The sequence below is a fragment of the Morchella importuna genome, assembly GCF_003444635.1.
Source record: "Morchella importuna strain M04M26 chromosome Unknown Morimp01GS040, whole genome shotgun sequence".
In the NCBI taxonomy this organism is placed as follows: Eukaryota; Fungi; Ascomycota; class Pezizomycetes; order Pezizales; family Morchellaceae; genus Morchella; species Morchella importuna.
This window is the reverse complement of record NW_025763437.1, coordinates 329,227-341,453: the sequence shown is the minus strand read 5'-3', so window position 1 is coordinate 341,453 and position 12,227 is coordinate 329,227. Positions and strand designations below refer to the sequence as shown.

At 45.6% G+C, this 12,227-nt stretch overlaps 4 protein-coding genes across 4 annotated transcripts; 1 reads left to right on the top strand and 3 right to left on the bottom strand.

The window, feature by feature from the left end:
- Window positions 1-685: 685 nt before the first annotated feature.
- LAJ45_09963 (uncharacterized protein) lies at window positions 686-2,273 on the bottom strand (the record flags this gene model as incomplete). Its single annotated transcript, XM_046119494.1, has 4 exons — window positions 686-1,149; window positions 1,208-1,668; window positions 1,717-1,981; window positions 2,042-2,273. 4 exons carry the CDS (start codon window positions 2,271-2,273, stop codon window positions 686-688), a joined length of 1,422 nt encoding a protein of 473 aa, XP_045967345.1.
- Window positions 2,274-4,992: 2,719 nt separating this feature from the next.
- LAJ45_09962 (uncharacterized protein) lies at window positions 4,993-6,388 on the bottom strand (the record flags this gene model as incomplete). Its single annotated transcript, XM_046119493.1, has 3 exons — window positions 4,993-5,738; window positions 5,804-5,959; window positions 6,034-6,388. 3 exons carry the CDS (start codon window positions 6,386-6,388, stop codon window positions 4,993-4,995), a joined length of 1,257 nt encoding a protein of 418 aa, XP_045967344.1.
- Window positions 6,389-7,114: 726 nt separating this feature from the next.
- On the top strand, window positions 7,115-9,020 carry LAJ45_09961 (uncharacterized protein; the record flags this gene model as incomplete). Its single annotated transcript, XM_046119492.1, has 4 exons — window positions 7,115-7,533; window positions 7,596-8,559; window positions 8,622-8,782; window positions 8,846-9,020. The coding sequence occupies 4 exons, from the start codon at window positions 7,115-7,117 to the stop codon at window positions 9,018-9,020; spliced, it is 1,719 nt and encodes a 572-aa protein (XP_045967343.1).
- A 2,022-nt stretch (window positions 9,021-11,042) lies between these two features.
- On the bottom strand, window positions 11,043-12,227 carry LAJ45_09960 (uncharacterized protein; the record flags this gene model as incomplete). The annotated part of the gene is made up of 3 exons (XM_046119491.1): window positions 11,043-11,264; window positions 11,324-11,979; window positions 12,038-12,227. The coding sequence occupies 3 exons, from the start codon at window positions 12,225-12,227 to the stop codon at window positions 11,043-11,045; spliced, it is 1,068 nt and encodes a 355-aa protein (XP_045967342.1).

Genomic DNA, 12,227 nt, shown 5'->3' with positions numbered 1-12,227 from the left:
TTTATTTGCGGAAGAGTGGTGATACGATTCTTCTCGGAAATTTAGTGCTTAGTAGGGAGGGTAATGCTGTGTGTGTGTGTGTGTGGCTGCAGTATGATGGGGATGGACTGGTGTGGTCTTCCTCTGTCGTAGTCGTGTTACCCATACCTTCCGTTGGTTACCTAGAATTCCAGCTCAGATGCATAACGACTCAAGTGCAAAAAAATTTCACTTCTCGAGCAATGCCTAGATTTTCTTCGGGGCGCGTAAGTAGGCCAAGATACATGTAAACAGTAAATAGGTTGTCTTTTTTGGCCTTTCGATTCAATAACATACACATGCCTTTGCAGTGCTAACGCTCCTAGGACTACACAGTTTATCTGTCATTCGGCTTCAACAGAGGTCAGTCCCAAGGGTTTATAAAGGGATAACGTATGAGTTATTATAGAAAAATGACAGGAGCTGACAAACCCTAAGCCGATAATATTCCCCGCGTTTATCTCCCAAAACATACAGAAATAAAGATCCCAAGGGATCAAGTATCCAAACGAGTAAATATTTACAGCTAGAAGAAAGGCAACATCAAGAGATGAAATTACAGAAAAACACTAAGAAAACGCCACGAGAATTCGCCAATAAACGCCATGCTAAAATACCCTAGACCAAACATGAAAGAGGGGTCCAAATGCAGACTCCCAAAGATCGACTACATGATGGCGCACGAATCCCTCGATGACCCTCCAAACATATCATGATGAACCGATTTCCATTGCTCCATGGCAACCTCTTTCTCATTCTCTTGCTGCTTTAGCTTTGCCTCCTTCGGGAAGTACTCCTTCAGAAAGGCCAGTAAACTCATATCCAAGTTTGTCGAGTCAGCTGTTAGCACTGCATCACTCCGACACATTGGACAGCGGCGGGTCTTTGCACGCTGGAGCTTGACGAGACAGCGGACACAAAAGACGTGGGAGCAGGAGAGCCGCACAGGCTTAACGGAGATTGAGGAGCAGATAGGGCACAAGTAGTCATCGAGTTGAGGGATGAGATTTAAGAGGGAAGAAGACATGGTGTAGCAGATTGCTTTTGCCAGATGAGACGCAAGGAAGGAGTCGGAGGAGATAAATTCTGGGAAGGTTTCACGGGCTCCTAGTGCGGTGCGTTTGTCGAATTCTAGACATTAACTTAGTAGGGAAGCTCTTACTGATGAAGACAGCAGTGGGGGTAATACTCTTTAGAATCTTGGTCATAGCGATCTTGTTGATTGCTTGGAACCGCATCACCCTCAACACATCCATGTTTATATCCATAAAACGACGCAGCAGGTTCGAGCTGTAGGGGTTCTTGAACTTGGTTTGCAACCCCCGCCTGAAGATCTCCTTATTGAACCACGCGAGTTGCTCTTGTGCTTTCTCCGCCGTTCTTTCTTCGTGGTTTTCACATTCTAGGTTTGAGAAAAATATACCACTCTCCACATATACCCGGAAAATTTCACGCCATGGGTATAAGTCGGACTTTGAGTTTGTGGACTTGGGGGCTGCAACCCCGGTGACGGCACCACCAATATCAAGCACTTTCGATTTGATTTCTGTCTCGGCTCGATTTTGGAGTGCTTCCAGAGACGCTAGCTCGGATGTCAAAAGATGAAAAAACTCTGAGTCCGAATAAAGAGTAATCTCAATGTTTGAGACGCTAAGGATGTTAGACATACATACATCAAGAGGATTCTGTGCGACATACCTTCTCTTCTTACATGGGTGACTAGTGGCAGGCAACTCGGAACCTGGGAAACTTGTTTCAAGTCCCGGACTATCGGGCCCACTGTCAGAATCTGATTGGCTCTCTTCATCGTCGTCCAACTCCAGAATCGTTATGTTCCCAAGCTTTTGTTGAACTATATTTTCCAAAGACCTTCTGGTCTCCTCCGATAGGTTTAAGTCTAATGGTATCCCGTTTGCGGCGTCTATGGTCAAGACAAGTTTCGGCTGGAAGCATTGGACAGTACCTGTTACCCAGAGATCAGTATCAGGGGTTTAGTCCGGAGAGCTTCCAAGCGGATCATTACCGTCAAAAAGATATTGGAACAGAGGGCTATGCTTTGCTGCTGGATCGATGGGATCACTATTCTGCTGCACAAGGCTTCTCAAGATCTCTGCAGTGAGTCCCAGTTCGCATAGTTCTTGCTGAACCTTCTTTATGCATTTCTTGAGCTGTTTGTATCGAATAGCAGCAGCCTGCCAATCTGCCGGGAAGTCCTCCTCGTCGAGAACCTGGGAGAAAGAGTGGGCAAATTTCATGGTGACAAATCTTTTTTAGAGTGTTTGGGGCAGGTGATGATGTCTCAAGCAGGATTTACCGAAGATAGGTGGGTGGGGTTGCGACAGCAGACAAAGTCTCAGGTCTCGTTCGTTTCCAGGCACTTGGGATGACTCGTGATGATAAATGTAAATAGATCGACTACACAACACTCGGAAATGGGGGGAAACGTCTGAATTTATTCAATCGTGAGACTCTAGCGAAAAACGTCCTAATAGCGTGGCGAGGTAAAAATAACAAGGCGAGGAAAAACCACGAGGTCTTCCTTGCGAGAGGGTTTTTTTCTATCTCCCACTTCCCCCCTCTGGCAACTGAGCACGCGACAGTTTTCCTATAGTAGTCAAGCGAGGCTTGATTCGCAGATGAAGGCTTGCAGCACCCCCCAATCCAGCACCGTTTGTGCGACACCGGTTCCAAGAAACGGGGTAAGATTTTGTGCGGTGGCAAGTCCCAACCAATCAGGCTGACTTTGCAGGAGGCCTGGAAAACGTGTATGCGGATCCTAGAGGAAACTTCGGAAGCGAAGCCCGCTTGAGGGTTGACACAGAGGCTCAGACTCGAGTCCAGAAAATTTTCAAGAACTTTAAAGCCAGTTCAGAAGCTTCGGTGAGAACTTCTGAGATATTTGTGCGCGTGTATAAATGCTGTGTTCACGAGTCATCGCTGGCGCTTACTCCTCGGGGAGACAAGCGGATTACGAGATGCCAATTGCTGTGCCTGCTGAACCAAGCAATGCCAAGCTTTTTGACACTGGAGATCCTCGTCTCTAATGTTGTCTAGCCCCAACTTGGGATGATTCCGAGGGGTCGCAAATCTTCTGATGAAGCAGCAGAGGTTAACAATGTTACCCATTTCCTCTACTTCTACTATATATTTTGCGATACTTCTTCCCTTCAATAAAGAGACTGTTTGCTCTAGAGCATGGAGGAAAATGACATCTGAGTAGCTATCGTCAGATTCAGGCTGAGTGGTTACTTGTGTGTGTTCCTGCGGGGTATTACACTTCAGCCTTTCGAGTTTATATCAGTAGCCTCTTCTTCGCCCTAATATATGTCACGTACGTATAAAAGGCTACAGAATCCAGAGGGTTTTCTCGGTCTTGTTGCACACACGATACTCTGCCTTGCCCAGCCTATTAGCCTGCACTGTATGCAGAAGCCGCATGTCAGGCAACATACATCGAGTGATACACAATACCTAGAAATAAGAAAACATCACTGACTTCACACGAATCAATCCCGATATCACATGTATGTATTTATGTGCATATTGAGTAGATAACAGATATCAAAACTCAACTGCTCAAGATTAAAATAACGTATTCATTGACCTATATCCTGAATCTTGACGGAGCTAATTGGGATTATCTGAGGGCAAACCCTAAGTTTCAATTCTTGGATTTTACTATAAATTGTCCTTCTCCCCCACATCTCTCTTTCTCTCCCTATGCGATTTTACTTCATAGGATCATTTCTATAGTAAACCGCCTCTTCTGAACTCTTTACCAGAGCCACAGAAATCTCCAACCTGGGCGATGACGGTATCTCCTCAGTGCCCAAGAGTGATGCCGTTTTGTCTCTGCCTCGGCAGTGGTGGCTATGATCTCGGCCCTTGTCTCTCGTTCGCTCCTTTAAAGTTGAGGGACAAGGGTGGGTTCTGATGGAAGTCTGACAGGTCTTGTCATATCTTTTGTCTTGTATGACTAAACCTAATGCAAAATAAAATTAAAACCACTTGACCATCATAAAATTCTCCAACAAATTGATTTTGAGCGTTGTGCGGTTGAGCATCTAGTAGACAAATAAGGCTCTCCGCCACAGCCATCACATGCGCAATCGTCACAGCACATGGAAATATAACGCAGGAACCAAGATGGAAATCCCGCATCCAAGGACTAGGCCTACTCGACGAATACAGTGACAATCACTCCCAGCCTGAAGTCCTGCACGATCTTAGATTCCCCGATGTGCAGAATCATGGTACATTCGCTCACCTACTGACGGCGGATCCTGTCTGATGGTTCTGTTTGCAGTAATTTGCCCTTGGCGTCCAAAACCTAACTCTTTTATTGGCCTCAAATCCCTGACCGCCGTCAGACAGGATCCGCCTTCACCCCGTGAGTGACTGTACAGCCATGCGCTCTATCTACATGGGATAAAGAGAGATACCCATATCCAAGGCGCAAGGAGTCGAACGTGCGTGATCTGCGGAGTGTTTTACAAGGATATGGCCTGTTTACATCACCAGATATGAGGTCAAAAGATGCTGGCGCAAACATCATCGCATTTTTAGGACTTCAACCCGTTCATATGACCCATCTCACTACATATACTCATTACCAGATTAATCTCCTGATAATCATTTTCTTCAACCTTAACTGTGCTAGTGTAAGTGTCTGCAGTTCTTGCAAAATTACCTATCTTGAAAGCGATTTAACATCTGAGGTGTAACAGAACTGTGTGTAGTTTTACTTATTATTCCCAGCGCCAGTATCCACAAATGGAGACCATATTAAAGCTATCAATTTATACCAACCGTCCTATACAAAACTCCTGATGAGAACCCTTAAATAGCCCCTATCAAACAAGCATAAAAAAGATCGAACGCCGCAACAGCAAATCCCCCTAATGTAAAAATGTCTCAATCGAAGTGATTGGGTTCCCTATTAAGTCTGATCGTCCCCGCTACGAACGTGAATATTTAGGTCGCCACAGGCGCCCTCCCCATCACCCCTATGATTTTCGAGTCGGCAAGTCTATTAGAAAGAATGACAAACAACCTATTATTTAGTTCTGCCTTGGTACCCGTAACATGTATATCCTTGTTGGCTTTTCCATGGAACTCAAGATTTCTCTTCAGAGCTGGCAACGTCAATGCATCCACTCTGGCAGGATCCTGCACATAGTCTTCCGGAATATCAACCATATATTTCTCCTGCCGCGTATTGAGATAGTTGATGCATTGCTCAGGTATCGATAACAAGCGGCAAGACAGTGGAAGGACGCCCTGTACGAAACGCCGCAGACCAGGCATTGTGATCGATGTCCCCCGGAGGTAAATAGCAGCAAGGTTTGGAAATGCCGATAGAGCAACACGTGCATCATCGTCAATCAATGGGTTGTGGGATAGATTTAGTCTCTTTAAAGTATGTCGATGGCACACTAGGTGGTGAAGTGACTGTGTTCCCACGCCGGTTCCGGTGAGGTCTAAACTCTCAAGATGAGAAAGTAGACGGAGGGAGGCCACATCGTCATTTAATAACTGCGTATTTCGAAATGAGATTACTGTGAGATTGGAGAATTGATCTTGTTGAAAAAGCTTTTTTACTATTTCACTAAAAGGTTCTCGGATAACAAACTCGCCAAAAGACGCTGCTTGGGACGAAAGCTCAAGTGATGTAAGCTTTGACGCACGAAAACAATCCAGTAGCTCCGGACTCCAGCAATCTAGAAATTTTGTTTTTAGCTCAGATCTGTAGTAGTTCCATTGAACGACCCAAAGAGTGAGATACCATTTTTAGTTATAAGATTGGCAGCGTCCTGGGCCGCATCTTTAACTACAAGTGAAACGAGTTCATCGAAAGTCTTAGTTGGTAATTTTTCTTTCAACGTTTGATGCAAAGAATTTGAAGTATTGGAAATCTCCTGCAATGGGGATCTTGTTGAAGCTGCAATAATATATTAGAATCAGCACAGCGACAAGTAATGTCTATTTTCTTTATAGAGACAGAGCAAGCCTTACTGGGCTCCAGGGCTTTGGCCTTATCATTAGTCGGCAAGTTTGCTCTCCTGCGAGTAGGTTGTTTTCCATAAAACGACTCATCCTTATCGATTGGGTGAAGGACGTCACTAGAGCTAGGGTTGGTAGCTTTCTCCTTCAGAGCGACACGTCTTGTTCGTGGAGCCGCGGCAGCGGCAGCGGCAACAGGGGATCCTTTTCTAACACGAGTTTTCTTTCGTGGCGGAGGTAGACGATGGGAGCTGTTATTTTCATGTCTCTTGTTGTTTTCGTTGTCGTCTTCGTCGCAGTCTCCATTGTTTGTAGCGATGGGCGGTGGTGTTGACGCTACCTCTGATCCATCTTTAAACACGGCCATTTCAGCTGTTCTTTTGCGAACCATAGTTCCAGCACCTTTGAGGAGTAAATAGAAGTGTTGAGTCGATAGCGGGTCCTATTATTTGTGCTGGTGGGCACATGTAGGTTAGTAGAATGGGATGTAAAGTGGTGTTGTTTCTCGATGTTGCACTGCAGGGCCTGAGGCTTGTGCTAAACCGGAAGTGTCTGCAGCTGACGTTATCCCGACACAGACCACATAAAAGCTCCTCCCGACCAGCTACGAAATGATTCTCGGGTCCTACATGTACGTACTTGCTTACCAGCATATGAACCAGAAAATGCGAGTTCGAGAGTCAAGGATTATTTGTATGGAGTAGCGCCGATCTGCCATACAAAATAGACATTTGCATTTTCTGGTTCATATGCTTGTAAGCAAGTAGAGTACATGTCTGTATTTTGTTCGTATAGGCCCACATCCTAAAATTTATGAATTCAAAGCCACATAACTCCTTTCATCTCTGATCAATAGTAATATATGTCTTGAGAATATTTACTGCTTCTAATATAAGTACATGTAGTATCTCTTTTATCCTGAGGATTTTATGGATTTTGGAAACTAGAGCAGTTGTTTATATATTAGATTCGGTCACAGATTGTGATTCGGACTGACCGCCCGAGGTATGTAGCATGATTAACGTCATCGATCATGATCACTCAAGTAGGTATCATATAGCTAACAAAGCCCACGCCAAAGCTTGCCTCCATCATGACTTCGAAAGTTTCGCTACTATCAATACCCGACGAAGTCCTCATAGATGTTATTAGATACGTGCCAGATGATGACATCTTCAATACTTCTCGCGTATGCAAGAAGCTCTACAATATCATTAACTCGCCATTGCAATGGAAGGAAAGATGCCTCAAGCTCCGCTACTGGGAGCCAAAACACAAGATAAAAGAAAAAGTCAACAATCCTTTGCCATTGGAAGTGGATTGGAAGTCACTATTTGTATGGAAATGGCAAGTCAACAGTCGAACAGCCAGGCTATTGGGGGAAATCACATCCTCGTCTGTACATCGCATTCCAAAGTTTCACGAGATCGGAAGCTTTGATTATGATGCAAAGGAGTACCTTCTGGATCAAACAAAGGCTTCTAAAGATTTAGAAGATGTACTTGCACGAAGGTAATTCTTCAAATTAATATGTTTCCTCCAGATGATAAGCTAATTGCATTTATCTCTCAAAGATGGTATGCAACGTCAGCGCTTCAGTTTCTACATAGAAGACGGGCTGTACAAATCTTACGGAGGATAGCTACCGGTGAAGATGTTTCAATTGAGGAAGGACTCAGTTATTTCGATCTTTTCAATATGGAGGCAGACGAGAGTAGTCCAGAGGAGGCTGCTCAGATCCTCGATGACCTAGCTTCTCGTTTTATATCCCAAACACCAAGCATGAGCCAGCCATCAATCAAGGAGAGAGTACTGGCCTTGTGTGAATTTATGAAGCAGGAAGGCTTTCGGGCGGCTACTTCTGAGGAGTACCGCAAACTCCACAGCGCCTACATCGGCACATCGTTACGTACGACTCGAGCGTACATTCCTCTGCCATATGCCGCCATCTTTTGCAGCTTGGCGAAACGAATTGGACTTGACGCTCACATGTGCGGCTATCCATTCCATGTCCTGGCGATAATCAAGGAAGATAACGGTGAAAGCATCTACGTTGACCCATCTTGTAGCAAAGGAGATGAAAGAATACGTGATCTCAATGAATTAAAAAATCACCTTCAGGGGTTGGGAGTCGAAAGAATGGATTATCTCCGTCCATCGCCTACACAAGATATGATTGTTCGCACATGCCAGAATATTTTTCAGAGCCTACGACATGGAATCAATTATATCGGGGCAGTTGAGGGGCGCCGACATTCAGCGGCACTGTCTCGCTGCTCAGACATGTACGCTTCGTTAATGGCATCGATACTGTTAGGACGACAACGCGGGGCTGGCGGCATTTCCCATGAGCTACTCACGTTTATGTCTGAAGATGTGTATATGGATGTCTGTTTTCTGGAGGAGGATATCCTTCGGGTGGCGGGGGCAAATCAAGCACTCCGAGAATCAATAAGCCGAAAGTGTACCTATCTTCGGGATCTTGATTCGGCCGCAAAACCTCCAAGGCGAAGGTCGGAAGAGAAGAAGGCCATTAAGGTCAATCACCTACCCCCCTTCCTATATATCACAGCTCACCTATTCTTACTGAATTCTTGCAGTATACTGTGGGAACCGTGTTCAAGCACAAACAGTACTGTTACAAGGCTATAGTCTTTGGCTGGACACCAACATGTGAGCCCCCAGGCGGGGAGGCCTGGATCCAACAAATGAAGGTAGACAATCTACAAGGTGGAAGACATCAACCATTTTATCATTCACTGTTCGTTAAATAACTCCTATATCCTTTCGGATGCTTCTAGGTCAATATCTAATGATATAACAGGGTCCAAGACGAAACAGAACGCTATGTAGCCGAAGAAAACATCTTGCAGGTCAATCACCGAGCGGATGAGCTTCCGTCAGATCTCTGCGAGATTGCAGGAAAGTACTTCAAAAGATACTGTGAGGAGGATGGGTTGTTTGTGCCAATTGATACGAGCGCATATCCTGAGGACTGATTTTTACTGGGGGGAATCTTGGTACCCTGATACCGACCATTTTAGTACAATTTGTTTTCTCGGTGCACCGAGAATAGCTAGCACTGGGAGCGTTTCTATTGCAGAACCGGTTGTATATTAAACATCGCGAATACGAAAATAAAGCTTGGTTATGTACCAACCGCAAGTATTCCCTGTTTCATGATTACTATTGTGCAAAGATGAGTTTTCGTTTGCCCACTAAGCTACGTGCCATTAAGCCCATAAACGCAATTGGAAGACAGCATCAAGATTGGGATCCACGCGTACGGCCCACCTGGCGAGGAAGCGATTTAACACCATCCCAGGGAAAGAGATTATATCGTTGGACGAAAGGGGTTAAAGGTTCGAGTGATATTCCGTGCAAGCACATGCGGCATGCATCCCCTCGACATCCTCCATCAAGATCTTGCTGAGATTGATTGTCCTAACCTAGTCGGACCCCAAAATTGCGTCTACCTTAAACAGAAACACTTTCCCACGGAATCCACCATACTTCCCCGGCTGCACTATTTAGATATTCCAGGACTCCCCAGCAACACAGCATAGTAGCTCGCTGATCAATAGAGTGTATCTATCGAGAGCACCTACGTATACACACTCCCTAGCCAGGCGCCCTCGATCGATCGGGTCGGTTTGTCTCTGTACTTACATGTAGGTACACGCACTTGATCCAACTCTAGCTCAATTTGCGCATCATCGGAATCAACGGCCGGCCGTAGGTTCTCGGTCACGTCTCTTATTCCCCGATCTCTCCTCCATTCGCCCACGCTATCACGCTACCACTAACCCTCCTTTACCCTGTTATTGCCTCGGTATCTATTCGGGGAATTTTTATATTCTACCGAAGTCTGATCGACGCCTACCGAGCGAATGGATAAGCTAGAGAGGGTTTAATTATTAACTCTACATACATGTACTAGCCACTAACAAACCCTAACAAATTACAATAAAGTTACTAGCCAGGTCTACCCTGCCCAGCCAGACCGGCGACTGAGGCGGATTGTCTACTGGGTGGCCCCCACCTCCATATATATGTAGCTCATGTCTCTCGGATATTTAAGTAAAAAAATGAATATGTAGAGTATTCGTACAAGGTAATTCCCTGCGAAGAGCAGATCTAGACCCCCGAGAGGCTTTTTTACGCGTGCGACTAGGGTCCTGGATCTTGGTAGATGGCCAAGCTTTTAATTTGATGATGATTTCTGCTGGGTATGTACGTAGGTGTATCGGGAGGCCGGAGGCCCCGAGGCTAGTTATGTTGTTGTGATGCTTGGGGGATGGGGATACGGCTAATGTGGGGTACTTAGGTACATGCAGTGCAGGTGTATGGAACAGGACATATGGGCTTTGCCTTGTATGCGAGCTTATCCTCATCGGCGGGGCCAACGGGTTATGGTTCCTGTTTGATGGGCATTTGTAGATAGTGATCACGCCTCTAACTGCACATGGCCTTTGCGGGAATAGCATATTGAACTGAACTTATGTACCTATAATGATTTTCTGGATAGACCCTCTAAGTAGGCACTAAAAAACAACCCACCAAAGCAAGATGGAAAGGTCTCATATCCCATAGATAAAGCGAAACAAGACAGGCATCTTCCAAAGATCCCACTAATAATACATTCACACCAGGTTGTGGAAGTTAAGACAAACAAATACACATGCTGGGATGACAGGCAACTCGACATGACAAGCGTAATAACATAGATAAGTAGTTTAAAAATATAAGAAAGGGGTTTCAATAAAAAAATTAGAAGTTAACATAAAACATGCAAGGTAGCGAACCAGACATTAAGAAGATATGACCCAGCCAGCTAGCTAGCAATAAGTACGGTACCAAAACGCCCTCCCAAAAATAGCAAAAATAGCAAAGCAAAAAAATGTAGAAACAAAAACAAAAAGCAGCTTTAAACTAAAAACTTTTCCCCCGGAAACTTGAAAGCTCATGCATGCTTCATCCGTTCGTTAAATAGTGGCATGGAGGTATTTATGCCCTTAGCATCATAATGAGACACCGGCATTGGCAAGGATTTCTTCAATGTCGACGTTGTTGAAGCCAGCGAGCTTCCCGTTCTCCAGCTGGTTGAGAACTGGCTTTGGTTGCTTTGAAAGAACAGCAGTGAGGTATCCGCCCACCGTAGCCTCCTCAAACTTGCTCCACGGGTTCTGTTCCGCCAGCTTGTCGAAATGCGCTTCCAATGAAGAACCAGTAGGAGGAAGAATCTAAAGGTGATTGTTAGCTTTACTACTCGGTGATAGAAGATATGAAAGGGTAAACATACGCCTACGAGAATCTCCTTCTTGACCCCTTCGAACTCTGCGCTAATTTCCCCGGAATCCCCTGAAAACATCTCGTTGATAACAACCTCTTCAATGTCCTCCGTCGTGGCATCAATTTCCGTGCGTCCCCAAGAAAAGCACTCATTCACCGCATCTAATTCACTCGCTCCATGACATCTATATGCCTCCAATACTGCCTGCAACATGAAGTTTGCCGCATTCTCCACCCATAGCCGGCTGACCTCTGCGAAATTCGCTGAGTTCCAGGTACTGAGTATCATGAACTCCTTGAGCACATCTTTCAGCGCAGCATGGCCCCACATTGAACGGTCAGGTGCAGGGAGCGTGTAGTAGCCCATTTGACGCAACATTTCTTCCTGGTTCTTGTGTGACTTCTCTTCCGAGAAGGGGGTCTTGGGCACATCGAAAGCTGCCTCGGCGGTGGAGTCAATTCCGGCAAAGACGTGAGGGATACGGCGGCGGGAAAGCCATGCTTGCGCGCGCGCTGCACCTTGTGTCGCGTTGGACGAGAACGTAGGGGAAGTTACATCGAGACGGCGCAGGAAGAGAGTTGTGAAGCGGCATAATCGCAGACGCAAGTTAATGCTATCGGGGAGTGTATTATTCGGATGTGCGCGGGTAAAGGTTTGGTAAAATGCTTTTAAACCTATTAGTTCACGAACATTTCAACGGTCACCGGCGAGAAGATTACGAACAATTGACTAATTTCAAACCCATTTCTGCGGACTTTGACGCGTCTGCCCATTCTCTCTTCCCCACCTTGCCCTCTTGGCGCAGTTTGCGCTCAGAGAGTACTGATTCGATGCAGAACCAGCACAGGTAGTCTAGGATCAACTCGTCTACGTGAAGTCTGGTATTGGCATTCATGTCGACAGCGGTAGGCAT